Here is a 27,729-nt window from a genome sequence, read left to right as displayed (position 1 = left end):
AGCGCTGTTGTCCATGCTGCAGTATGTGCCATTTTACGTCACACAAGCGACGGATGTGCTTGGAAGCCATCGTAAAATCGTAAAACCCAAACCCCTATGGTAAAACCAGACTCAGAAGCGATTCAGACTGGGATCTCTAAGTACAAAATGACATGGCGTAGTCACCCATAACGTTATTGATCATATAAAAAGGATGCAATAATAATTTTAGGGGTGGTGGTTGCAAACTAGTCGTCCAACTAAAAGATCCAATGCAACGACAACTAGCTAGCTAGGCTAGCTAACGTTAACCCGCGGATTTCCAGGCCGTACTGCTCTCCTCGAGGAAACAAGTAAACATGTAAGAGTCATCTCTTTTACTTTTGTGTACATTTTATGAAACAATTAAGGATTTCTCTCTAGTTTGAAATGACCAGCATGAACAGAAAGCAAGGATAAATCATGCCATTGCACGTTAACCAAATGTAGTACAATGCTGTATCCTACAAGTTTTGTGCGCAGAACAGGACAGCAGGCATTTGTTTTTCTCTCCTGCGAGTATGATGAATATTTATTGTATAGCTTCTAGGTTAGTCTGTCATTGCCCTCGGTTGGTAGAGTGAAATATTCTTTATAATCTATCTCATGAAGTTTTGTTTACATCATGCTTTGGTCGACAGCTAACGTTAGCTGTTATGTTTAGCTAACGTGAGCTAGATGTCGTTCATCCACTAACATTATGAATGTGTTCTAGTGTCAAAGTAAGTATTCCAGTGCACGTTTTGTTTTATTTGCAATTTTCCTGTCATCAAGCTGCATTATTTAGGATATATGTTGTACCCAAAATTGGGTCAAGATAACCGCATTTGTTTACATGATGGACGTATTGGTTTAAAGCTAAACATCTCTCATGTCTGCTATGTATTTATGAGAAATATGTCAGTATCTATGTGTTGATTAGCCCTTAAACTTTCGTTCAGAATGTCGGATTCGGACAGTGACGAGGAGCATGGTCGCCCATTCTCTCTCACGGGCTTTCTGTTCGGCAACATCAACGAGGATGGACAGCTGGAGGGTGACAGCGTGCTCGACACGGTAACTTCACGATAATATGAACAAGAGACAGAGGATGTATGTTGTATAGAAGGGGTGTGGGCAGGGGATGAGACGATACATATTTTTCACACTGACATTGCTTTGTAAAGCATAATTACCTGTGTATTAAGAAATTTTGGCCTTAAGGGTGTTCACCATATATGTGTGTGCTATATTCAACCATTAACTCTTTTGGTATGGTCTGTGCACATGTTGAAGAAAGAGACACTGCTGTAAGCAGAATGAAGGAGAGATTTATGAGGTAACATCTGTGGAATGCCATGTTCAAGGTGTTTGCGCAGCCATGCTGTGTGTGTGGGTGCGATATGTTGTGTGTGTGTGTGTGTGTGTGTGTGTGTGTGTGTGTGTGTGTGTGTGTGTGTGTGTGTGTGTGTGTGTGTGTGTGTGTGTGTGTGTGTCTTCGAAGGAGTCTGTGTAGGCCATGCTCCGGCGGGCTGGCGCCCAAGACCTTATTTACTGTCTTGGGGTCAATCTTGACTGGATTCCATAGATGTCGGTCGTTATGGGATACAACCTTATAGATATGGTTAACTCTTGGCTAACTAAGTCTTAAACAGGTTTGCGTACCATTAATGGAGATGTCATGTCAGGGGGGTATAAATTGTGTTTGCTTGTTTGAAACAGCAGACTGCGTCTGTTGGCAACACGACGTAGGTCTCCGGATATTCGTGAATAAAGCTCTCTGAGATTTCTGACTCTACTCCTGGCTGACTTTCTCAAACAATCTCTAGACAAATTTTTGTTCCTACACCTGTAAGTATCTATCAGTTAATATTGATCTGATTTTGTTGATGTTACTCAGGAGTCCAAGAAGCACTTGGCAGGGTTGGGATCACTGGGTCTGGGCTCGCTCATCACAGAGATCACTGCCAGTGAGGAGGACGAAGACCGCGATGATGAGCAAGAACAGGCAGGAACCGACTCTGAAGGTGAGGGGAAGAGAAGAGCTGCGTCCACATCCCAGCCTCTGAAGAACAGAGCACAGAGAACAGAATTAACAGTGATGTCTGTCGGTCTGCCTCTCTGGTCATTTCTGCAGGTTGGGTGAAAAGCACAGAAGATGCGGTGGACTACTCTGACATCAGTGAAGTCGCGGAGGATGAAACAAGGAAATACAGACAAGCCATGGGAAGCCTACATCCTGGCAGGGCAAATGGTACGTCACTTACTCATAACGCATCCCGCTTACATGCTGAATCCACTGCCACGTGCCTGCATTGATGCCTGTACCTCCTCCTGCTCTCAGATGATGAGGATGACTACGATGCAGACTGTGAAGACATTGACGCCAAGTTGATGCCTCCTCCTCCACCACCAAGCCTACCTACGCCAGGGAAGAAAGATGAGCTTCCAAGCCAAACCACCAGTGGTAACAGGAATAAAAATGCTTAGGGAACAGGATGGGTGTTTGATTTGTTCCGCAATTTAGTTTGTGCTCCTGTGTTTTCTTCCATTGACTTGTTTCCCTCCTTCTTTCCCATCCCTCTCCACATCTTTTTTTCTTCCTCTCAGTAGTTGGGGATGAAGGGGACGGCATCATCCTCCCCTCCATCATCGCTCCATCCTCCGCTGTGGAGAAGGTGGACTTCAGCAGCTCGTCGGACTCTGAGTCGGAGGCTGACCGGCCCTCGCAGGGCCCCGGAGGGGGCGGCCCTGCTATTCTCTCACTGCCCCTGGCCGGCATCATGCAGAAGGATGCGGCCAAGGCCCTGCCCGGTGTCACAGAGCTCTTCCCAGTGTTCAGACCTGGAAAGGTCAGCCCACAGGGTTGTAGTCTTAGGGCGGTTATATTGTGATGTTAACATTAGAATCAGAGTCAGAATCATGCTTTATTGGCCAAGTATGTGTACAGTAAACACAAATGTAAATATACACAGTCATTAGTTTTCATGTCTGGTGTCTCAGCAATTAACCTAAGGGAATAAGAGCTTTCTAACTGGTAGATTATCTAGTTTTGTAGTAGTATTTGGATGCAATCAAATGTTATTGACACTAATGAGATTCCACTGCCCTCCCCTGGACAATAATGCCCAAAAATACAAGGTCATCACCATGGACACCAAACTCTTTTTTTCCTCTTGTATATGATTCCTTTGTTCTTGGCCCTGTCACAGGTGCTGAGGTTCTTGCGGCTCTTTGGCCCAGGCAAGAACACCACCTCCGTGTGGCGTAGCGCCCGCAGGAAGAGGAAGAGGAAGCAGCGAGAGCCGCAGCCCGGCACGCCCCCACCCGAGGGCGAGGCTCCTGAGTGCGAGAAGAAGCCAAGCTGGAACTACGAGTATGCCCCACCGCCACCTCCCGAACAGTGCCTGTCCGATGACGAGGTCAGAACACACGGCCGCAGACTCTTTTCTCACATGCTAGTAGCACAGTTGATGGGGCTTTGCATGATTTGAACAAATTTCTCCCAAGTCTGGAGACTAGAATGCTACCATGCAGGCATGCACTTCCTAGAGCCTATATATGAGTAATTGCATGAGGTTTTGTAAGCTAGCAAGTGGTCTTGAACAATTGGATGCACTTTTAAGGATGCCATATTGTTTCTGCGTTGTGCAGCTCAGCCCTGCACACGAACCCGCAATATACAGCACTGCAGATTTGGAGGCGAGCGTGCTAGCACCCATGGTTGCTACTAGCATCTCTTACTAGCATGCCTTTTAAGGCGTCAGGATGAAGACTCACTTTACGTACATACTGCGCAGTGTAGTAAGAAATTTTGGCCTTAAGGGTGCACCATATATGTGTGTGCTATATTCAACCGTTTACTCTTTTGGTATGGTCTGTGCACATGTTGAAGAAAGAGACACTGCTGTAAGCAGAATGAAGGAGAGATTTATGAGGTAACATCTGTGGAATGCCATGTTCAAGGTGTTTGCACAGCCATGCTGTGTGTGTGGGTGCGACATGCTGTGTGTGTGTGTGTGTGTGTGTGTGTGTGTGTGTGTGTGTGTGTGTGTGTGTGTGTGTGTGTGTGTGTGTGTGTGTTCGAAGGAGTCTGTGTAGGCCCTGCTTCGACGGGCTGGCGCCCAAGACCTTATTTACTGTCTTGGGGTCAATCTTGACTGGATTCCATAGATGTCGGTCGTTATGGGATACAACCTTATAGATACAGTGGGGAGAATAAGTATTTGAACCCATGCTAAAGTTGACTAAAAAGAGGAATATAAAATAATCTGTTAGAAATTGATCTTAATGCCTTAATTAAAAAAATGATTAAAAATCCAACCCGAACACCAATTTTAGTGAATGAAGAATGTATTGGAAATAAATAAATGTTCTTCCTTAAAGCAACACCAAAGCACTTTTCCTGTCGCACGCACGCTATTTGTTTATCCAGCACTGGCTTTGGAAATAACAAGGTATACAGACAAGGTAGAGTAGGTTGCATGATTTTATGAAAGTATCATGTATTGCGACATCAGAAGCAAGTCAAATTTGTAGTTTCTTATGTCTCATTCCATCGAACTACAGATCCGCTACCCGATCTGGCAAACTTGCATAGTGCGGTTATAGCCGATAAGAGGGTCGCGAATAGAATGCAGAAGTGCCGTTCACCCTGTTACGAGTTAATGAACCACTGAAACGATTTTGTAAACAATATTTTAAGGTACAAAAAACTCTTTGGTGTTGCTTTAAAATACAGGGGTAATAAGTATTCGACCCCTATGTTAAATTCCTATAGAGGCAGGCAGATTTTTTTATTTTGAAAGGCCACTTATTTTATGGATCCAGGATACTATGCATCCTGATAAAGGTACCTTGGCCTTTGGAATTAAAATATCCCTACATCACCACATACCCTTCACCATACCTAGAGATTGGCATGGTGTGTTTTTTTGTTTTTTGTTAAGTCTATTAGCTGGTTTGATGTTCATTGAGTTCAATGCCAATCGAACCAGCTAATAGGCTAACTGAAAAATACACCATGCAAATGACTCTACTCCTGAGTCTCTAAATTCTGACTCTACTCCTGGCTGACTGAGACTTCATTCAAACAATCTCTAGACAAATTTCTGTTGCTACATCAGATATCGTACCAGCTGGTTACCGTTACACTGGCAGTACCCATTCATTGATATATGTGTCTTTATACTGGAGTCAAACAATTGTTTGACATATATAAGCTTCCTGATATTCTGTCTGATTTTCCTTCTTCATCTCTTTTTGTTTGCCTGCGCTCCAGATCACAATGATGGCTCCAGTGGAGTCCAAGTTCTCGCAGACGTCCGGCGAGGGCGATAAGGTGACCGAGTCGCGGCCGAAGGTGGCCGAGTGGCGGTACGGTCCAGCGCAGCTCTGGTACGACATGCTGGGGGTGCCGGAGGATGGCAGCGGCTTCCATTATGGCTTCAAGCTCAAAGAGGAGGGACCAGAGGAGGCGCAGCCCACACCTGCTCCTGCACCTCCACCTCCTCCTCCACCTCCACCTGCACTTGCTACCACACCTGAGTCACAGAATGAGGTCTGAAACCCTCTTAGTGTGATAAATCTAACTTAACTGATGAATGTTTGGAGACGTCTTTTGGAGCTGCCTTTTTGTCAGTTTGCCTAACATGCATCATGATATAAAATACAGATGTGAAGGGATCCTCAGTTATCCTTTTGTCTCTCTTGCTGACACACCCATGTTGTTATCTTGCCTCTCCCTCTATATCTCCCTGTATGTGGCACAGTAGCAAAATTATTCTTTTAATTTGATACATTTTTGTCAGAGGTGCCTTATTTGTATATTTTCTAAAGATGTATCTCAAATCAGCAATTTGAAATGGACTTGCAGACCATTTAGAGATGAGACCTGAGATCTAGTTCAAGGGTTCTCAAATATCCTTTTATTTTTGCAGAACAATACCGATTTGAAAACATCTGTGACACATTTGTTGAGTCAATATGCATAGATAGAAATATGTGGCAATATGATGCTATAAGCACTGAGTGTGTCGATGTGGATCACCGAATAACCATGTGTGTTTCTGCTGTTGACAGGAGCTGAATGAGGAGGAGCAGGAGAGGCAAAATTTGGAAGACGAGCTCTTCCTCATGGTCACTCAGCTGCAGTGGGAGGATGACATCATCTGGAACGGGGAGGATGTGAAGCACAAGGGCACTAAGACCCAGCGAGCGAGCCTGGCAGGGTGGCTGCCCTCCAGCATGACCCGCAATGCTAATGCATACAATGCCCAGCAAGGTGAGGTGCTCTCATGTTGTAGTTCAGCATCCTCTATGTTAAACCATGTGGCCGTGCTCTAGGACTGGCTAGTTCCACTGTACACTTCACAAATCAATTGGCCATTCTTTTGACCTGAAGTGTGTGTGTGTGTGTGCGCGCGTGCGTGCGCGTGTTGCCATTACAGGTCTTACAAGAAGCATCTCTCAGTTGGTTCCGCCAACCCCACCTCCCATGCCCAAAGCCCCCTCTATCTCAGGGTCCAAGAGAGACAAACATAACCAAGACCATCAAGGTATTGCGTGTGACTTTTTGGTTAGTTTTCAGAATAACTACCTAATGTAAACAGCTTTATTATAGTACTATATTACCAGTATTTCAACATGAGAAGTTTCTATTCTAGAGTTCTCTGTTGTTCTGATAACTGAGTAATGGCTGCCCTGTTTTGTCTCGTGCCAGTGTCCCATGAGGATGATGCGCCGTGGTTCTCCATCTTCCCCATCGATAATGAGGAGCTGGTGTATGGACGCTGGGAGGACAACATCATATGGGATGACCAGAACATGGACCACATGCTGTGTCCCCCCGTGCTCACTCTGGACCCAAACGATGAGAACATCATCCTAGGTACAGTAGCATCTCGAAGCAATCGAACATAAGAACATTACGGTAGTATTAGTATTCTTGAATTTCCCATTGGGGATCAATAAAGTATCTATCTATCTATTTAGTATCATATTATATGAAAGAGTTATCCGGGAAGCCCCTTGTGCCAGACGGTGTAGATGTAAATGAATAAATTATAATAGATGAGTGTGCCTTTTCCTGAATATTTTTCTCTTTATAGGCTGTAGTCTTTGTTGGTTTATTCATGTTGTTTTTTTGTATTTTTTTTTTTTTTTTTTTCAGAAATCCCAGATGAGAAGGAGGAAAGGACATCCCACTCGCCCTCAAAGGAGAACAAGAAAGAGACGGCCCTGAAGAAGAGCCGCATCCTGCTGGGGAAGACCGGCGTCATCAAGGAGGAGCCACAGCAGGTCTGTGATTGGCTAAGAGGGCATCATGGATCAGATTGTAGTACGGGCAGGAGGTCATATAATGATGCTATCATTATTGGGCCACAATATCATATTATTGCGATTCTTCACATTTTACGACAACATTTAGATTCTGCAATACATTGTTTATTTATTCATTGAATTATGTCTCCCATATATTATGTTTTGTATACTGGGAGCCACACTTCGACCATCTCTGCAGAAAATGTGTTCTCTACTCTCTGCATTGTAGATGAGGATGTAAACAGAGTGCAGACTGTACTGTACATCTGGAACAGATTTGTCTAAGAATTATTTTTCACTCCTTGCTTTTTCCCCCTCTCTCTCCCTTATTCAGAACATGTCTCAACCGGAGGTGAAGGATCCCTGGAACCTGTCCAATGATGAGTTCTACTACCCCAAACAGCAGGGGCTCAGGGGCACCTTCGGAGGCAACATCATCCAGGTTAGCACTACAACTTTATGAAAAGCTTTTATGGAATAGAAAAAAATACACTGAATCTTTTGAAGTGGATACTCAAGGTATCTCTCTCTCTCTCTCTCTCTCTCTCTCTCTCCCTCCCTCCCTCCCTGTAGCACTCCATCCCTGCGGTGGAGCTGAGGCAGCCGTTCTTCCCCACGCACATGGGTCCCATGAAGCTGCGCATGTTCCACCGGCCCTCGCTCAAGAAGTACTCGTTTGGAGCGCTGTCTCAGCCCGGCCCGCACCCGTCCCAGCCGCTGCTCAAGCACATCAAGAAGAAGGCCAAGGTGTGTGTGTGGGGGTGTGGGTGTGTGTGTGTGGGGGTGTGTGTGTGTGTGCACGAGAGTTTAGTAAGCTCGGACCAGTGTATGTGCCAAGTTGTGTGAGAGGGCTTATGAGGCCTTCAGGTACAACGCCACCACAGCACTGCTGCATTCTGAATCCCATTATTTCCAGTGGCTTGCAGCATGCAACAATGGTTTACATATGTGTGCAGGGTTCCCACGGGTCATTGAATTTCTGGAATATCATGGAATTTTGATAAACTCTATTCCAGACATGGAAAGTCAAGAAATTGTATCAAACTTGGGGCAAAGTTTAAAATGTACTTGCCAAAATACATTAATACAAATATATTTCCACACAGAATTTTTTATCTGGTTATTAGCTTCACTGCTGCCTTGAGTGGTTGTAGTTAGTCCAACTTTGTTTTTTCAATGCCCATTTATTCATCTTCCAAAAGTCAAGGTTGTTGAACGCTACAGGGCTGCTCTGAAATCTTTGATCAGTATATTGTACCATTCATTATATGTCGTAGAAATTCCATTTTTTGTCAGGGAAAAGTCATGGAATTTTACATTTGACTTGGAGTGAGAACCCTGTTTGTGGGTGGCTTGTGTGTATGAGAAGCCTTTGAGACGCTAACATGGTGGATGTGTTCCTGTGCGTCCTAGATGCGGGAGCAGGAGAGACAGGCCTCGGGTGGAGGAGACATGTTCTTCATGCGCACGGCGCAGGACCTCACGGGCAAGGACGGAGATCTCATCCTGGCAGAGTACAGCGAGGAGTACCCGCCCCTCATCATGCAAGTCGGCATGGCAACCAAGATCAAGAACTACTACAAGAGAGTAAGTGTGTTCAGTCACGCCATACAGAGAAGGACATGATCCTCTGAAGTTGAATCTTAATTTCCATGAGGTTCTAAATAAACTGAAATGGAATTTAAATAGTTAAATGTAGCAGTCTGAGGGCACTTTGACTTATTGAAATGATGTGTGTGTGTTTTCCTAACCTACAGAAACCAGGTAAGGATCCGGGCGCTCCAGACTCTAAGTATGGAGAGACTGTGTACTGCCACACATCACCATTCCTGGGTTCGCTACACCCTGGTCAGCTTCTACAGGTACATCTCTCTTTCCCCTTCCCTCCCTCTCTCTCCCTCCCTTTCTCCCTTTCTCTTGCTCTCTCTCTCTCTCACCCACAGACACTCACACACACACACATACACACAGTCTGTCTGTTTATATCTCTGCCTTTGTCTCTCTTCGTCTCACCCTCATCCTTTCCCAAATTTTACTCTGCCTCTTCTCTCTTTCTCTCACTCACTCACTCGTTCACATACATACTGAGACAATGCAATAGGTATCTAGCTAACTATTTGCCGGATGTTGTGTGTACGTGTTTACCTTCCAGGCATTTGAGAACAATTTGTTCCGAGCTCCCATCTACCTTCATAAGATGCCAGAGACAGACTTCCTCATCATCCGGACGCGGCAGGGATACTACATCAGAGAGCTGGTGGACATGTTTGTGGTGGGACAGGAGTGCCCTCTCTACGAAGTGCCCGGCCCCAACTCCAAACGAGCAAACACACACATCAGGGACTTCCTGCAAGTAAGACACACACACACTTTCACTCACACTCACTCTCTCTCCCTCACTCACACACACACACACACACACACACACACACACACACACACGCAAGCTTCCTTGTGCGTGGGAGGTTCACCGTAGTTTTCTAAAATTCTTTTCTATTTATGATGTTGTTTTGTGCTTGCACATTGTAACTTGTGTGTTCTGTGCTTGCGGTGTGTTTTCAGGTGTTCATTTACAGATTGTTCTGGAAGAGTAAGGACCGTCCACGGCGTATCCGTATGGAGGACATCAAGAAGGCTTTCCCCTCGCACTCCGAGAGCAGCATTCGCAAACGCCTCAAACTCTGTGCTGACTTCAAACGCACAGGTACACACACACACGCACACACACACACACACACACACACACACACACACTCACACTCACACTCACACTCACACTCAAAACAAGCTGCTCTCTTTAATCATTCAGTGAAGTGACATGTTGGTGAAATGTCTGCTGCTTTGTCTTTGCCAGCCAGGTGTCAGGAGAGAGAGAGAGGCTCAGGCAGGGAAGGTAAGAGAGAGAGAAAGAGAGGGAGAGGAGGAGGAAGAGGATGTAGTGAAGGGTGAAGTCCCACAGACTGGAGACTAGCCATGTTGCTGGCCGGTCACACTGACTGGCTCAGGAAGGAGGTGGTGTGTGTGTGTGTGTGTGTGTGTGTAGGCTGTGGCTAGGGACACGTAGCCTGGAGGAAGAGACTGATCTCTTCAGAACCTTCTAGAGAAAAAAAAAAGAGTGAGAGAAAGAAATAGCCCTCCAAAATAAACAGGATGCCATGGTTTCCCTTGTTCTGTGCCCGTTGGAGTATGCACACAGCCTTGTCCTGTTTTCTTCCTGGTTGTATCACTGTCTTGGCCTCTGGCAGGGATGGACTCCAACTGGTGGGTGGTGAAGCCTGACTTCCGGTTGCCCACGGAGGAGGAGATCAGGGCCATGGTGTCCCCAGAGCAGTGCTGCGCCTACTACAGCATGCTGGTAGCAGAGCAGAGACTCAAGGTCAATATACACACACACACACACTGTCATACAGTATACATTACAGTAGACAGATATACCATATTCAGATACCATACATGCTGTATACCATACACACACACACACACACACACACACACACACACACACACACACACACACACACACACACACACACACACATATTACTAACACATACCACACACACATATGCCATATTTACACAATATACACAACATATTCACAAACCATATTTACACACACTTACACATGCCACAATCACACAGCAACATATGCAGCACTCACATACAACATATTTAAACTCTCTCTTTCTTTCTTTCTCTCTTTCTTTCTTTCTTTCTTTCTTTCTTTCTCTATCTCTCTCCATGCCTACACACACACACACACACACTTCCACTTATTACATTCATAAATCACATACAGTGTCACACATACTCTCTCACACACACACACCATGTGCACAAGCACAATTTCTATCTCTGGGCATACATTTGAAAAATGTCACACAACTAGAAATTGTCCATGTGCCCCACAGGATGCGGGCTATGGAGAGAAATCCTTCTTCGCCCCTGAGGAGGAGAATGAAGAAGACTTCCAAATGAAGATTGATGATGAAGTAAGTCCTAGAGGCTTAAGTCATATTTAACTGATATATTACCGCATTAGACCTGTAGAATTAGCTACCTGTTAGTAAGGTATTATTGTCAGTGATTGATGACTTGATGAATATGACTACCTGTCTTGATGAGTGATAAAAGAGAAATAGAAAAGAACAGTAACATATATGTCATGACATACACAAATTACAGTTATTCAGTTACAGAGATGAGTGGTGATATGACTTTAAAAAAAATCAGTTGTGACAGCTTTTGAGGGTAATTACAATGTTGCACATCAACATTTTCTGCAAATCTTGAGTCATCACATATCAGTTACAGTGTTTCCCACAGAATTGAATTCTATTTGTGGTGGTAGGTTTGCAGAATTAACTTCAATGCAACAGTTTTTAACAAATTAGCAAAGCGTGGTTATGATGCTAACCAGATTTAAGCACAATTTGGTACAACCTGGAAAATCATTGTGTGGGGGTCAATGTTGATATTGTGGTGGGCCGCCACAAATAAGTCAAACTATGGGAAACACTGAGTAGGGTCTGAGTCTTCAGAGATGAACCATGTGTAATATTTTCATGTCATTTAATTCTATTAAAAGTTACAAATCATAAACATGGTGATTTATAGTTACAATGAAACCCTTTGTTTTTAGCGCAAAGCCCTGTAGGTACGTAACCCAAAGCCCTGTTGTGTCTCTCTGTAGGTGCGGACCGCCCCCTGGAACACCACACGCGCTTTCATCGCCGCCATGAAGGGGAAGTGCCTGCTGGAGGTGGCCGGGGTGGCTGACCCCACGGGCTGTGGAGAGGGCTTCTCCTACGTCAAAATCCCCAACAAACCCACCCAGCAGAAGGTTTGCCTCTCTCTGCCCTGCTGTCTGTTATGTGCTGTGTTGAAAGTGAACTAATAGTAAATTAAAAAATTTTTTCAAAAATCCAAACCAAAAAGTTGATGAAAGAATAATTAAAATGGGCAGAACGCATTGTTGGGGGGAGCAGCTGCGGCGTCCATACCACGTATGGGTTTGGGGGACCACGGGGACCCAGGTTGGAATCTGACCCGCGGTCATATCCCGATCCCACCCCATCTCTCTTTCCCACTCGCTTTCTGTCACGCTTCATTGCCCTATCTGAATAAGGGCAAAAAAACAAAGAAATATACTTAAAATTTCAAAATAACTTGGTGTGATTCCCTGTGATATAAACTGCATATTGAGGATTTAAAGCTTTCCTCTGGCGGTTCATGAAGTGTGTTTCCTGAACAGACCTTACACAGAATCTTTCCCATAATCTCTGACAGCTGATGTCCTCCACCCAGGACGACCGCGAGCTTCAGCCCGTAAAGAAGACTGTGACCGGCACAGACGCCGATCTCCGACGCCTGTCCCTCAAGAATGCCAAACAGCTGCTCCGCAAGTTTGGCGTTCCAGAGGAAGAGGTATGTTCTCATCATCACACGCACAGACTTCCCAGAAATAAAAACAGCGCTAAGAAAAAAAAAGAAAAAAACTCGCGCTAAAACAGGCTCCCAGCGCATCTCTTGACCACTGTGGCCCTGGCTGTGTTTGGTGTGTTGGCAGAAACCTGTTGAGAAGTGAATTATTTTCCTTCTAGAATTCTACACAAACAATCTATAGTTTCAGTGTTCTTTATACAGTCTATGGGGAAAATCTCTGAGGGTAATTGTGGCATCATAATGCGGAACTCTCAGTTCGCGAACATTCTAATCACATTCATGGCTCCAACGTCTCGTCACCAGCGATATGCTAATGAGTCCCAGAACGTCCACGCCCTTTTTTAGGTGAAGGAAGTAGGCACTTTGCTGTTACTTTTGACAGAACAGTAGGCTACTTCAATGAGCAGGCACCATGCCTAAAAGCTGCTGTGTTATCGTGGTTGCACTCTGCATGTTAAATGCGCTATAAAATAGCGACACCGGTCAGGACTTGGAAGAGAGTTTGTATAACTCGTCTGCTGGCTGGCCATAGCATTAGATCGGTATAAATAGCTATATATAACACTTGGGTAAAGTTCAAAAATGTAATGCACTGAAATTCTCATAGACCCCCATTCAAATATTTCCGGGTAGTTTCACCTAAAAATGCCCGGATGTGTCAAAAAAGCGGAAAGTACCCGGATTGTTGGAGCCATGTATATTTGTGACCGTACTCAACAACAGATTAAGAAGCTGTCCCGTTGGGAGGTCATCGACGTGGTGAGGACCATGTCCACGGAGCAGGCGCGCTCGGGCGAGGGGCCCATGAGCAAGTTTGCCCGCGGCTCTCGCTTCTCTGTGGCCGAGCACCAGGAGCGCTACAAAGAGGAGTGCCAGAGGATCTTCGACCTGCAGAACAAGTGAGAGACACAGGCAGCACACTCTACTGTAGGACCCACATCAGTTAGGGCTGTGCAATTAAGCATTTTTTACATTCCAATGTTACATTTTCATTCCATTTTGCAATGGTGTTTTGGAAATTCACTGTTAAAAAGACAACTATTTTTTAGTTCAGTAAATGCATGCATTTTTTAGTTCAGCGTGACATTGCAAAACCAAAATTGTGTTTAAATAATTGCAATGTCAGTATTGACAGTACAAAAGAACTAAATGTGATTTGTTTCATTAATGAGTGGACTGGGATTTCTATTCGGCCTTGTTCCTCAGGGTTCTGGAGTCGACGGAGGTGTTATCGACGGACACAGACAGCAGCTCGGCGGAGGACAGCGACTTCGAGGAGATGGGCAAGAACATCGAGAGCATGCTGCAGAACAAGAAGACGAGCTCGCAGCTGAGCCGCGAGCGGGAGGAGCAGGAGCGCAAGGAGCTGCAGCGCATGCTGATGGGGGAGGACGGGGACAAGGACAAGAGCAAGGGACGCCGCAAGGGCCTGTGTAAGAAACACAGCCACTCTGTGTATGTGTGCGCGTGTGTGTGTGTGCGTGTGTGTGTATGTGCGTGTGCGTGTGCGTGTGTGTGTGTGTTAGCGCGTGTGTGTGTTTGCACGCGTGTGTGTGCATGTATATATGTGTGCATGTGTGTGTGTGTGTGTGTGTGCGCGTGTGTGTGTGTGCGCGTGCGCGTGTGTGTGTGTTTGCGCGTGTGTGTGTGTTTGCACGTGTGTGTGTGCATGTATATATGTGTGCATGTGCATGTATATTTATTGGTGGAGTGAAAAAAAGAGTGATAAGGGACCTGTGTTAGACACAGAATGTGTGTTTGTGTATGTTGGTGGTGTTGGAGAAAGGGTGTGTGTGCATCTGTGTGTTTTCATGAGGCCCTTTGGCCTATGTGAGCATTTTGCAGTTTGGTTTTCTAGGTTCATTGTTTTTAACCACTTCCATACTCTCCGTATTGCAGCCAGCGCTGTGTCCACTGGCTCTCACAAGGATGACGACACATCCTCAGTGACCAGCCTGAACTCCTCGGCCACTGGCCGGCGTTTGAAGATCTACCGCACATTCCGCGACGAGGACGGCAAGGAGTATGTCCGCTGCGAGACCGTGCGCAAGCCCGCCGTCATCGATGCGTACACGCGTATTCGCACCACGAAGGACGAGGAGTTCATGTGAGTGAAGTCTTTTTCTCATTGTGGCCCATTTTATTAGGGCATGGCCTTGATTCTCTTGTCTCATTCTCTCCCTCCCTCCCTTTCTATCTCTCTACTAGCAAATGGGGCCCCTCTTTTTGAGCTGGGGTTCCGCTTAAGGTTTCTTCCGGTTAAAAGTGAACAAACACGTTATCTTGTGTTTGCTCTTGCCATTGGGACATTGGGACCTTTGAATCGGCGTCTATTGTTAATGGCACTGTAGAAATCAATAAAATTGAGCTGAATTCAAATGAATTACACCACTGTGAAGTTGCCGGTGAGCCTCTCTCTCCCCTGACTGCTTATGGCTGTGTGTGTGTATGTCTGTGTGTTTGCAGTCGTAAGTTTGCGCTGTTCGACGAGCAGCACCGCGAGGAGATGCGGAAGGAGAGGAGACGCATCCAGGAGCAGCTGAGACGCCTCAAGCGCAACCAGGAGAAGGACAAGTTCAAGGGCCCGCCGGAGAAGAAGGCCAAGAAGGTCAAGGAGAGGCCCGACCTCAAGGTAACCGTGAGTGTATTTGTTTCAGTCCCTATACACACACAATGGCTTATTGGCTTTTACGGAGCCACTCACATATAGTATTTGGATCAACATGATCTGAAAGTAACTTGCATTGTGTGGACTGTTACGTCCCCCACTGGTCTTAACTTGAACCCCAGTGCCAGCAGGAGAGGCAGGTGTGCTACCAAGTTGGTTAAAACCCATGGGTGTTAGCATCTGTCGCTAGTATGACTTTTTAATCTGTCGGACAGTGTGGTTTACTCACTGCACAGCATCATGCTGTCTAGCTGTTCTGTTCATACCATATTGCCCCTTTTAGTTGGGCTTCAACACAGTTCCAATCCTCCAGGATTGTTTTTAATGAGTGCCCTGCCTATTATTATACCTGAAAATGCAGGCTGCCCCTGACATGATAAAGCGGCAGCCTGAATGAGCCAATGTGATTGGCTGCTCGTGACCTTTTGACCTTTCTTCTCTGTCCCTCCAGCTGAAGTGTGGCGCTTGCGGTGCCATTGGCCACATGAGGACCAATAAGTTCTGCCCGCTCTACTACCAGACCAACGCTCCGCCGTCCAACCCCGTCGCCATGACGGAGGAGCAGGAGGAGGAGCTGGAAAAGACGGTCATCCACAACGACAACGAGGAGCTCATTAAAGTGGAGGGCACCAAAATAGTCCTGGGAAAACAACTCATTGAGAGGTATTGTAAGCTAACCATCTGTGTAAACATGAATGACTGACCACTCCAGTCTGTTTGAGGCCTGAGTCATGATTGTTGTCCTCTGGTCCACAGCGCTGATGAGGTCCGCAGGAAGTCTCTGGTGCTGAAGTTCCCCAAGCAGCAACTTCCACCCAAGAAGAAGAGGCGCGTGGGGACTACTGTCCACTGCGATTATCTCAATGTAAGTGTGTGGGTGTGGGCGTGTGCGTGCGTCCGTGTGTGGAGAGAGAGAGAAAGTGAGAGAAAATCCCTTTTGTTTGCTGGAGCTCCATTCTTCACATTAGCATGTTGTCTTTCAGAGCAGAATCAGAAGTTCATTGAGTCTTTAACACCCCATTTTCTTCCCCTCTGCCAGCGGCCACACAAGTCCATCCATCGGCGCCGCACCGACCCCATGGTCACGCTGTCATCAGTCCTGGAGGGCATCATCAACGACATAAGGGATCTGCCCAACGTAAGGCCAACACCTCTCGTCCGGCTCTGTTGTAGTGGAGCTCGATGATGTGCTTGTGGGTCATTCAAGTTTCAGATTATGGGAAGGCAGGGTACGGGATGAGAAGCACTTTAGTGAAGAGCAAAAATCCGGCCATCACAAAACTTGCCTTACTCACCTTTAGGGTTGGGTATCGTTTGGGTTTTATCCGATACCGGTGCTAAATCGATACTTTTAAAACGGTGCCGGTGCCGAAACGGTGCCTGAACCGGTACTTTGTTTTTAAAATGTTTTACATTAAAATGGTCTAAAGCATGAATTGATTTATTGATAAGACAAATTTGAACATGAAATTGAACTGTTATATTCAATTTACTATCAATATCTCATTGCTCCTACGAATAATACATTTAAATGTTAAAACAGCTTGCCATGCATGCACGCACAATGGTAAGCTCTGTTTTCAAGTTTACCCAGTGTAGGCGGTTTGCCATAAGGTATGTTAAAACCGCTTGCCATTAAACTGCCAGGTCATGGACAATGGCATTTGCAAGCAAGCTAATCTAACAGGGACTCTACTTTCCAGTTAATTCAGTGTTCCCAAATGCTTCAAGAAATGTCTTAACCCATAACACGCAGTAGTTTTGAACATGTTAGGCTACATGTCGGTGTTGAAGTGTTTACATTCCCAGCGCTAGCCTAGTAGGTATTTTAATAGCAACTATGGCTATGCACTAACACCAGTCAGCTGAGTTTAATTAGCGATAACGGACGGAGATGGTTTTGTAGCCTCTTGTAGCCTCTTGACAGCTCAGTGACATCAGGTATGTACCTACATATTTATGTTTTTGCCAGCTAACTTTAACCATGATATTCATATTCATTGTGATGCTATGGGCCTCATGCACATGAAAGATTAATATCATGCCATTCACACCGTGAAATAAAGTTTTCCCCTTACAACTTTGCTGATAACATTTCAAATGTCAGTTAGCGCATTAGCAAGGATATTGTGTAACGTATAGGCTAGCCTACTGTTGATGTTGTTTCATAGCCTTTTGCTTGTGTGTAGTTAGGCCCACTGCTAGATTTTGACACAAGCTAGCGATATCGCTTTAAAGTAAGCTAGGCTACTTGGGCTCACGCAAGCTGTCAAACACTGTCCACTCGCCTATGTGGTGCACCCCCCTGGTTTATACATCCAGTGTTTATCATATGTTAGGTAACTGTATCTGGATGTGTTGCTATCAGAGCAAGACGTTAGAGATGGCGCATGACATGCAGTGATGCCTCATATACATTTAAAAAAAAAACGCTATTTAAGCACCGAAATGAGGCACCGAAATCCACATTGTTATTCGATGCAGTTACTACCGTTTGTGTTGGCACCGGTGCCATATTAGAACCATGTTTCGGTGCCCAACCCTACTCACCTTAGCGGTTACCAGCTTAGTGTTGCTGTCTCCAAGTCTGTCCATGAAGGCGGGCTGAGTAAATAATGGCAGCCTTCAGCTGTGTGAGTGTTTGATTTATGGCACATTGGTGTGTACATGAAAACACAAACACATAACAGTCTGCGTACACACTCCACACACTGTGTAAACACCGGATAAGCAGGCTTTTGTTTCTCTTGACAGACATACCCGTTCCACACTCCGGTGAATGCCAAGCTGGTGAAGGATTACTACAAGATCATCACGAGGCCCATGGACCTGCAGACGCTGCGGGAGAACGTCCGCAAGCGCATGTACCCCTCACGGGAGGAGTTCCGAGAGAGCGTGGAGCTCATCGTCAAGAACAGCTCCACCTACAACGGTACAGATGGACTCCCAACACACACACACACACACACACACACACACACACACACACACACACATTTGTTGTATTTAAGGAACTGTAAATTGAGGAATGTATTTTCAGATTGATGGTAATTTTGATACCATAGATTTAATAGAGACCCAGTCAGACCAATAGTATGAAAAATCAGGAACAGAGTTTATTTACAATGATGCGCATCAAGGGAGAGACAGCATGACTTCACCTAAAGATCCATCAGCTGCTCTAACTAGACAAGGAAATAGTTAGGGTTTAAGTATCCTTCCAGGCTGACGGGAGATGGCATTGGTCATCCCATCTCACGTGGACTACACTGAATCAGACTCTGATTAGTGGCAACCTGACAATCCGGAGCAGATAGCTACTGACGCAGCCATGCAGAACAGTGAAACACTGCAAAGTCATAATATTCCTGCTTATCTCTAAACACAGTCAACACCCAGATATACACAGGGACAGTACAGATATCATACAGTCATTACATAGAATCATACTTTTAGTATCAAAGTGACCCACTAATGAGAAATGCAGAACATTAAACCACATATTGGAATATTGGACATAATGCAGAACATTAAACCACATATTGGAATATTGGACATAATGCAGAACATTAAACCACATATTGGAATATTGGACATAATGTTCTATTCCACTTTCTCTCAAGATATACACAAGGAATGGTGTTCAATTCCTCGTGCTACAGATAGGGGATTTCCCACAGTGGGTTGTAAACAGCCTGTTTCTGCCTGGGCCAGTGTGTTTGTTTTCAGTGTCTAATTCTGGTTGTGCCGTTTGTATCTGTCCTCAGGAGTCAAGCACCCTCTCACCCAGGTGGCTCAGTCCATGTTGGACCTGTGTGAAGAGAAGATTAAAGAGGTAAAGTTGGACTGTTCTCATCTTCCCTTTCCCTCTCTGGCTCTGCTTCTCATGTTTAGACCCAACTTTATTTACTTGATTTTATTTGTTTGTTTTTGTTTATGCCACACACACCCCCCCCCCCCCCCCCTCTGTAGAAAGAGGATCGTCTGGTGCGACTGGAGAAGGCTATCAATCCACTGCTGGATGATGACGATCAAGTGGCGTTCTCCTTCATCCTCGACAACATCGTCACACAGAAGATGATGAACGTGCCTGACGTGAGTCTCCATTCTGCCCAAGAGTTAACATTGTTGTCCAGTATTGGTAGGAAAGGCCACTGCTTGTACATTTGTTTTGGTTTGTTTTGTGTGTTTTTTTTATGAGCTAGTGATCAAATGTTCTGTTTTCATCCACACCCATTTAAAAGCTTTCAGTCATCATTTCCATTGCTTTCTCCGGACGTCACTCTTGGTTATTTTTAAACACCCATGTCATAACTCGTATCAAATGTGTGATAAGATTCATAGTCATTGACAACATTGCAACTTACTGTTGTGAATAGTTGCCAAGCATTTTCAGAAGTTAGGAGAACCTTGGTGAAAGATGAACGATTCAGAATCGTCATAGTAGTCCCTATTTTTTGTCCCTGTCTTTCATTTGAAACATTTACACCAGTGTAAGTAGCCTTTCTGCCAATGTCAACATGTTTTGTCTCTATGTATTTTTCCAGTCTTGGCCATTTCAACACCCTGTTAATAAGAAGTTTGTTCCTGATTACTATAAAGTTATAGTCAGCCCTATGGATCTGGAAAACATTCGGAAGGTGAGGGGAGTTCTGCTTGTTTTCGCTAATTGTTTGACTGCTTATCTTATTCTCCATGGAAGTTTCTACATGTGGCATTGTGTTGGACTTGGGATTTACTCTTACAGTCTTGTCTGTGCGTAATTGTGTGTGTGCTGGGTGTGTGTGTGTGTTTCAGAACATTTCCAAGCATAAATACCAAAACCGGGACGTCTTCCTCTCTGACGTCAGCCTGGTCCACGCAAACAGTGTCAAGTACAATGGTGAGGCCTATGAAGGAATCTGCCGGTCACATGCGCTGACCCATTGTATTGGTCTGTTGTGAAGGGGTTTGTTTGAGCCCCTCTGTTTATGTCGTTATTTCTCAGGCCCCGACAGCCCATACACCAAGACTGCTCTTGAGATTGTCAATGTCTGCAAGCAGACCCTGGCAGAGGTGAGGGAACAGTCTCTCAGAGTGTGTGTGTGTGTGTGTGTGTGTGTGTGTGTGTGTGTGTGTGTGTGTGTGTGTGTGTGTGTGTGTGTGTGTGTGTGTGTGTGTGTGTGTGTGTGTGTGTGTGTGTGTGTGTGTGTGTGTGTGTGTGTGTGTGTGTGTGTGTGTGTGTGTGTGTGTGTGTGTGTGTGTGTGTGTGTGTGTGTGCGCGCGCGCGCGCGCGTATATGTTGGTGTCTTTGACTGCTGTGTGTCAGAAATCATTTAACGTGTGTGTTTATGTTTAGTATGATGAGCATCTCACCCAGTTGGAGAAGGACATCTCCACCGCTAAGGAGGCCGCCCTGGACGCTGCCGATCTGGAGTGTTTGGACCCCATGACCCCAGGACCATACACACCACAGGTAGAGAGACACACACACACACACACAATCACTCACACACGTAAGCTCCAGCAGAGAAGCCATCTTTAGCCCTCTGCTCTCTCAAGACTCGCCCAGCTGACTAGCAAGCGTGTAGATCAACCCTCCTTCCACCCCCTTACGACCTATACGGCTTTTTCTACACCCCTTGGCCCTTTCCGAAATTAATCCCTACCCACTCCTCAATTACCGAGTGAACTGGGGTGGGAAGCACCCTCGCAGCTAAATTAAGTTCCCTTGATTGCGAGTTGTAGGGTTGTAATACCGCACACAGCTTTGGGACGAACTTCACTTTCCCTAGCGAAAGCTGGTTATCACATAACCATGGATTTGTTTAGAGGCGTGGCCTACTCACACGGAACCAACATTTTGAAACGTCCTCCATGATGTGTTTTGCATTAATTTACACACCCCCTCGACAAGTGACCATCGGTTTTCACTAGGCGGTGGAGGGTTTATAACACACTACCACTTAACAGTTATTGGTTTCGGATGGGCCCCTAATATGGCGGACCCTCCGTGTGAGTGTGCAAACAAAGTGTAAGTGTCTAGAGAGAGGGTGAAGTAGCTAGTTTCGGAAAGGGCCCTTGTGTCTCGTAGCTTCCAGCTGTCTGTAACCCTGAACTTTGAACTTTAACCCTTTCACTTTAAACTGCTGTCTTTTGTTCTTTCTTCTGCCTGTGATTCCTCTGCACAGTATTTCATATCTGTATTTTGGCTTTGGATTAGATTAGAACAATGAGTTTGCCATTGTTTTACAGTTTCAGTTTTTTCACACTTAAAAACACAATATCCCATAAGGCCATTTTGAATTGGCAATTGTTTGGCAGCTTAATGTCATAGTTATCATGAGGGGATACAAGTAAATTTCTGTAAACAGAGGACCTGACATGAACAGTCTAGGAAAAGATGAATATTACACTCAGGAGTACAATATTTGGTAAGGGGGATATTTCAGCCCCACTGGCATCCCCATCACTGCACTTAAAGCTGCAGTTGGCAAGTCTGACAGATTAAGGGGACTTGGCCAAAATGTTGAATGTTTACAACTCTCATGGCCCTCCCCCACTACCACTGAGCACCCTCTCATCGAGTTCGTGCTCGTCAGTGCGCACCAGACTGTGATTGACAGTCAGATTTCACCAGTGTTGTGTGTAACGCGTTACAAAGTAACGAGTTACAGTAACGTAACTACTTTTTCGAGTAAAAAGTAGTGTAACGCGCTACTACTGAAAATTTGGTAACGTAACGTAGTTCCTTTTTCATATCGGCGCAACGTTACTTTCCCAGGGACAGATTTGACAGTGACGCTGCTTTCTCAGCTGCACGCTTGCGCAATAGGCACGAGCTCCACGCGGCAGCCTATGTGACAGAGGCTGGTAGCATGAAGTGCAATCATAGCTCCACATGGTACGTGACAGAGGCTGGTGGCAATGAAGAGCAATCACAGCAAGCGAGATGCAGCCAACGTTAACTTCTGAGGGATGGAAGTATTCACATTACTTCAAACTCGTTGAAACTAAGGGGAGGAATGTAAGTGTGAGTTGTAGCCTACACTGTGCCCTGATTTTGTCCACTGCCGTTAACTCAACTGCCAGCCTGTTGATACGATTTGCACTAGCATTGCACCAATTTCGGAGGAACGCCTGTTTAATGAAAGAGTATAAGGCTATAAAATAAGCCCTCATATATTTTGTGTTCACCTATATGCCCAAGATGTAGCGAGGCTATGTTATTTGATATTGTTTCATAGAGCTTTTGTGGTGGTGTTGAAGCCTATAAGCCCAATGTTTTCTTGTCATGTGCTCTGTTTGTGGCATTTTTTATAATAAAGAGCACAAAAGAAATACCTGTTATGTTCTCCATAGTAGAACTTTATGTAGGCCTACACATTTAGGAACAGATACTGGGTTCTGCCCAAAGTCGAGCAACATAAAAGTAACGTAAAAGTAACGAGTAACGTAAAAAGTTACTCTCCATAGAGGGTAACTAAGTAAAGAAGTAACGAGTAATGAGCAAACACTACTTTTTAAAAGTAACTTCCCCAACACTGGATCTCACACAGCCCTGCTCTGATTGGACCAAAAGAACCGGAGTTTTCTCCGGTAGGAGCATAGTGTCGGTTTCAGTGAATATGATCAAAAAAAATCTTACCAACTGCAGCTTTAAGGCATCAGATTGCATTTGAATGGGCCAGCTCTTTGTAACAGCTACTCTCTGAAATCATGTGCTTTTCAAGAGCAAAGAGTAACATACAGGTCAAGGACATCTTGTCAATTATCTTCTCCATGAAGCTCTCCTGGAATGCATAGATATGTTTTCAGGGCTACCAACTAAAGGGCTACTGTGTTGGTCTTGAGAGAAAGGGCCACTTAGAGAAATCGGATGGATGCCTCAGTTCTGTCCTGTCCTGTCCTGTCCTCTTCTGTGGAAGCTCTGCTTTTATAGTGTCAAACCTCTATGTTGTAGCTCCTCTCTGCAGTCTTATTGTTCTTTCTCTTTCTCCCCTCCTCCCTCTTTTCCTCTTCTCTTCATCCCCTGTGGTCCCTCCCTCCTCTCCCCTTCCTCCTCTTCCTCTTCCTCCTCCTCTTCGTCCTCCTCAGCCTGCTGAGTTGTTTGACAGCAGTACCTCTCTGAGTCTGCAGGGTGACGCTAGCCTCTTAGCCGAGGCTACGCTTCTCCCCACGCCAGAGAAAAGAGGGGTGCAGGTACACCTCCATCTCTCCTCCAGTCCCCACCTCCATTTGTGTCCGTAGCCACCATGCCATCCATCCATCCATCCATCCATCCATCCATCCATCCATCTGTTTTTAAATAACTTCATCCCAAACTCATTGTAGGATTCAAGGCTCCGTGTTCTAGGCTATAAAATCAGTTCTCTCTGAAAATAACAGTACTAGTCAATTTTATAGTCCAGGCGCTAAGTGTCGCTCGACAAAAAAACGAATTGCTGCATTGCTGCCGATAGATGTCGAAGAGCTGTAGGCTTTCATAGTCCAGCGCCAGCAACATATTGTTGAATAAATCGTCGACTAGTTTCTATAACAACTTGGACATTGTTACATGTCACCGTGAAATGAAAGTAAACAGACATACACAGTGACCACGGCAACGCACAATAGAACTCGAACTTCAGTTGATATCCAATCAGAGTGTGTGGCAACCTCTGTGGCATTTCAAATTTTTTTTGATGTACACAACACCCCAGCAGACAGAAATTGTGTCGCTTTTAAGTCATATTTTGTTGAGCGACACTTGTCACCTGGACCCTAGATTGGCCTTAAGCTTGTCATTTTCCATCAGCCATTTGTCCACCCCAGTCCAGTGCCCCTCTGCCTGCCTGCCTGCCTGCCTGTCTGTTAGTTAGGTCGTCCGTCTCACTGTCGTAACACAGCTGTGCTGTTTGTCAGGGTCGCCACGGCCGCAGGCTCGGAGAGGAAGAGTCTGATGTGGACATAGAAGGCTTTGAGGAAGAGGATGATGGCAAGCCCAAAACACCTGCCCCAGTACGTCATGACTTTTCCCGCGCCGTTGCCCACAACAGTGTGTGTGTGTGTGTGTGCGCGCGCGCACATGTGTGTGTGAGTGCGTACGTGTGAAGTGTATTTCTGTCTAACCCACCTGCTCCCTCTCAGGCCGAGGACGGAGAGGGCGATCTGGACGACGACGAGGAGGACGAGGACGAGATGCTGCTGCCGGGGCACCGCCGAGGCCACGAGGATGAGTACGAGGACGAAGATGAAGGCTCCAGCAGACCGCCGCAGGCCAGCGTGCTCTACCAGGACCTCCTCATGTCCGACGGAGAGGACGATGCCAGCGAGGAGGAGGGAGATAACCCTTTCTCCTGTGAGTAGGACAGAGAGTTGCGCGTGGAAGGGAATGCAGGGCTTAAAGTGTTCAGGCACTGTGCCTGAATTCAGGCATGGGTTGGGCTGTTTTAGAATTGAAAATGGGCAATATGCCTATATGACGTCTTGTTAACTTCAGGCACAGACATTTTCTTTGCTTTAAGCCCTGCAAATGTGTCTGTGTATAGTGTACGAGTGTGTGTGTGTGTGTGTGTGTGTGTGTGTGTGAGTGTATTGTAGAGACCCTTTCAACTGCATAAAATGTCATACATTTCCCTCAGGATGAATAAAGTATCTATCTATCTATCTATAGATCTAAACAAACATGTGTGTCTAAGGCATTTCCAGGGGCACAGAAAACCACATTGAGCTGATAGTAACTTGGGGACAAACACAAATAAAAAAAAAAACGTGTGTGTGTGAAATGGGAATTTGATGGTGTACCATTGGCTCTCTTTTCTCCTCTTTAATCTCAGCGATCCATCTGTCAGAGAGCGGCAGCGACTCGGACCGTGAGCCGCCGCCTGCGTCCAGGGTGCACCAGGAGAGCGCGCGCATGGGCATGGGTCTGGACCAGGAGGAGAGCATGATGTCCTACGAGGGAGAGGGCCCCGACGAGGAGACCCACATGGAGGACAGCAACGTCAGGTGAGAGGTGTACACACACACACACACACACACACACACACACACACACACATACACACTGGGTACAGTTGGTATAGTGCTGTGCAGTGAGTAGATCTTACTTCCATTCACCTTATGAGACGTGACGGATGCCATCACCCATGGGCTTTAGCATCTTTGCTAACATGACCATCTCATATACTGGCTCACAGGCTGGTATGGGACTGCACTTGCCTAGACAACACAGGTCACACACACACACTCACACACACACACACACACACACACACACACACACACACAGGAATCCTCACAGGGTTAATCACACCCTACAGGCTGCATATGCAATCTCAGACCCAATCTTAAATACAGTGAGATGTCAAATCAAATCTGGTTCATATTTGTGTAACTGTGTCATTGAGTCTCATTCACTGCAATGTGATTCACACGGCGCCGGTTGTGTTTGTGCCCCTCAGCTATGGCAGCTATGATGAGATGGAGGCGCAGCGACAGAGACAGAACTCCAGCCTGGGCAACGGAGAGGAGGACGGCGTTAGCGAAGAGGAGGAAGAGGAGGACGAGAGAGACGGCGGCCGGAGAGGGCCAAGTGTCCTCACTCAGGTCCAGCTCAGTGAGGACGAAGAGGACAGTGAGGAGTTCCGCTCCGTCGGAGGAGACAGTGACATGGACTCAGACAACTAGATTAAAGACCATGGACGCATTCGAGTACAACAATCAATTTTACTCAGTTCACACACGTGGAAGTGCATGTTGGCCCCGTCAACGTGCTTGGACTGTGCCGCCAGTCTTGTTTCCATGGGAGGATTTAGTTCCAGTTGTTGTGCTATATATATAATATTATGTAAATATTGTGTCTTTTTTTGTAAGAAAACAACTCTGCGAGCCTTTTAATAGTCGACAGGAACTATTATGCGATTTATGTTTTGATTTTAGCAGAATGTCATTCAGTGACGTCAATGGAGTCTATCCGAAACTGTTTAAATAGCATTGGGCAGTCGCTTGACGTGGAAACTAAAACAGAAATGTTTTTTTGAAAGGTGTTCATAAGCAGCATTTCAGTGTTGATATTTTGTCATAAGAATAAATTACTTTTGTTACATCGCAGGGAAGCTTTGTCATGTGATTTATTTTTTTTCTGAACCATAGATACCACTAAAGACAAAGAGTTGAATATGGTTTAAAGGAAAGTCCTTAAACATACAGTAACTGTAATTCAGAAGCAGTTTATAAAGAGCACATGAATACATTTATTGGACAGTCTGTTAGTTTTGACAGTATTCTGACGTTTTCAAGACTGTGTGGCTGATTAGGGGTGGTGTGGTTTTACTTCCTGCAGGCAAAAGTAATGATTACATAATATAACTATGATCTAACACAGTGTAAATTACATTGTGTTGGTTTCCTTGAATAATTTCATGCTTCATAAATGTACTTTATGCTATACTAACACTATCAAGCTTTTTTGTATCTAACTTCCTGGTTAACAATTATTACAGATTTGCTGGTCCTCAAAAACGGACCAGATTAGCCTCAACAGACTGATATCTGAACCACCAAAAGGATGTTTGCTGTAGAAACGGTCATTCAGGCAGTAAACTAGGGTTAAAGAACACGTGCTTGTGAAATGAGTAACTGCGATAGTGAGGACCATACATTTTAGAGGTTCACATTTACCTATTGTTTTTATCAATCAAAGTGTACTGGAACATTGAAGATGATTGGATATCTATTGAGATGTTTCCATTGCAAACATCTACATTCTGTACATTTTCATTTTCTGTCAAATGGCAGCAGTGTGTGTGAGAGAGTGTGTGTAGACGACCTGTCTGTAAAGGTGTGGCACACATAAAAACTGGACTCTTGTGGAATCACCTTGTCATAGGGTTCCATGTTCTGTGACAATGAAGTTCCTCCTGGTGTTGTGTTTCAGTACGCTGTTCATTTTGCTTGTTAATGGACAAGCTACAACAACACCACCAACTAACCGTAAGTATTGTTGTTGGTGATGACTTACCTGAAAATCTATTTAGGAACTGTAATCAACTAGATTAACTGTCAAGAGCAATACAACAGACACTGGAAGCTTCAATAATCAAACATTTATCGAGGCAGGGTGTGCCTAATGTAATGTAATGTAATGTAATGTAATGTAATGTAATCTTCCTAATGTTCTATCAATGACTATGGCATCCTCTTGAACACTGAATTTTGAATTTGGAGACCATTTATGTTGTCTGTAGTGACACCAGAATGTTCTTTTGCATGCTATTATGATTTCAGCACAATGTGTTGATGTGGAGGACTACCTTCCATGCAAATCTGTAAAC

At 45.3% G+C, this 27,729-nt stretch overlaps 1 protein-coding gene across 6 annotated transcripts; it reads left to right on the top strand.

Moving 5' to 3' along the window:
* The first annotated feature begins 62 nt into the window (after nt 1-62).
* taf1 (TAF1 RNA polymerase II, TATA box binding protein (TBP)-associated factor) lies at nt 63-26,506 on the top strand. 6 transcript variants are annotated; one of them, XM_076275282.1, is made up of 41 exons: nt 63-340; nt 960-1,074; nt 1,898-2,024; nt 2,135-2,251; nt 2,342-2,464; nt 2,611-2,849; nt 3,210-3,419; nt 5,279-5,557; nt 6,079-6,280; nt 6,447-6,554; nt 6,719-6,886; nt 7,169-7,296; nt 7,655-7,762; nt 7,894-8,067; nt 8,734-8,907; nt 9,078-9,182; nt 9,473-9,673; nt 9,883-10,024; nt 10,566-10,696; nt 11,232-11,312; nt 12,014-12,163; nt 12,610-12,747; nt 13,489-13,664; nt 13,972-14,198; nt 14,665-14,872; nt 15,232-15,397; nt 15,885-16,096; nt 16,190-16,298; nt 16,473-16,571; nt 18,188-18,365; nt 19,201-19,268; nt 19,406-19,528; nt 19,981-20,073; nt 20,231-20,315; nt 20,421-20,488; nt 20,772-20,888; nt 23,510-23,614; nt 24,317-24,412; nt 24,542-24,752; nt 25,231-25,402; nt 25,858-26,506. In XM_076275282.1, the coding sequence occupies exons 2-41, from the start codon at nt 961-963 to the stop codon at nt 26,081-26,083; spliced, it is 5,958 nt and encodes a 1,985-aa protein (XP_076131397.1). In that variant the 5' UTR covers nt 63-340; nt 960; the 3' UTR covers nt 26,084-26,506. The 6 variants fall into 6 exon arrangements, with proteins under 6 accessions (XP_076131397.1, XP_076131396.1, XP_076131393.1 ...); XM_076275281.1 differs by lacking the exon at nt 23,510-23,614; XM_076275278.1 differs by lacking the exon at nt 23,510-23,614 and having other exon boundaries at nt 15,232-15,403.
* Nucleotides 26,507-27,729: the final 1,223 nt, after the last annotated feature.

The sequence above is a fragment of the Alosa pseudoharengus genome, unplaced genomic scaffold, assembly GCF_046254945.1.
Source record: "Alosa pseudoharengus isolate Yale_2024_CS ecotype anadromous, Long Island Sound unplaced genomic scaffold, YU_APseudo_1.1 YU_APseudo_1.1_scf_8, whole genome shotgun sequence".
Lineage (NCBI taxonomy): Eukaryota > Metazoa > Chordata > Actinopteri > Clupeiformes > Clupeidae > Alosa > Alosa pseudoharengus.
Note: the sequence above shows the minus strand (reverse complement) of the source record. Positions and strands in the feature narration are given on the sequence as shown.

Excerpts from the sequence above, each read along its gene's own strand:
- taf1 (XM_076275282.1), top strand. The coding sequence starts at position 961 with ATGTCGGATTCGGACAGTGACGAGGAGCATGGTCGCCCATTCTCTCTC. Across the intron at positions 1,075-1,897 it reads GTGACAGCGTGCTCGACACG|GAGTCCAAGAAGCACTTGGC; the intron begins GTAACTTCACGA and ends GATGTTACTCAG. Across the intron at positions 7,763-7,893 it reads TCGGAGGCAACATCATCCAG|CACTCCATCCCTGCGGTGGA; the intron begins GTTAGCACTACA and ends CCCTCCCTGTAG.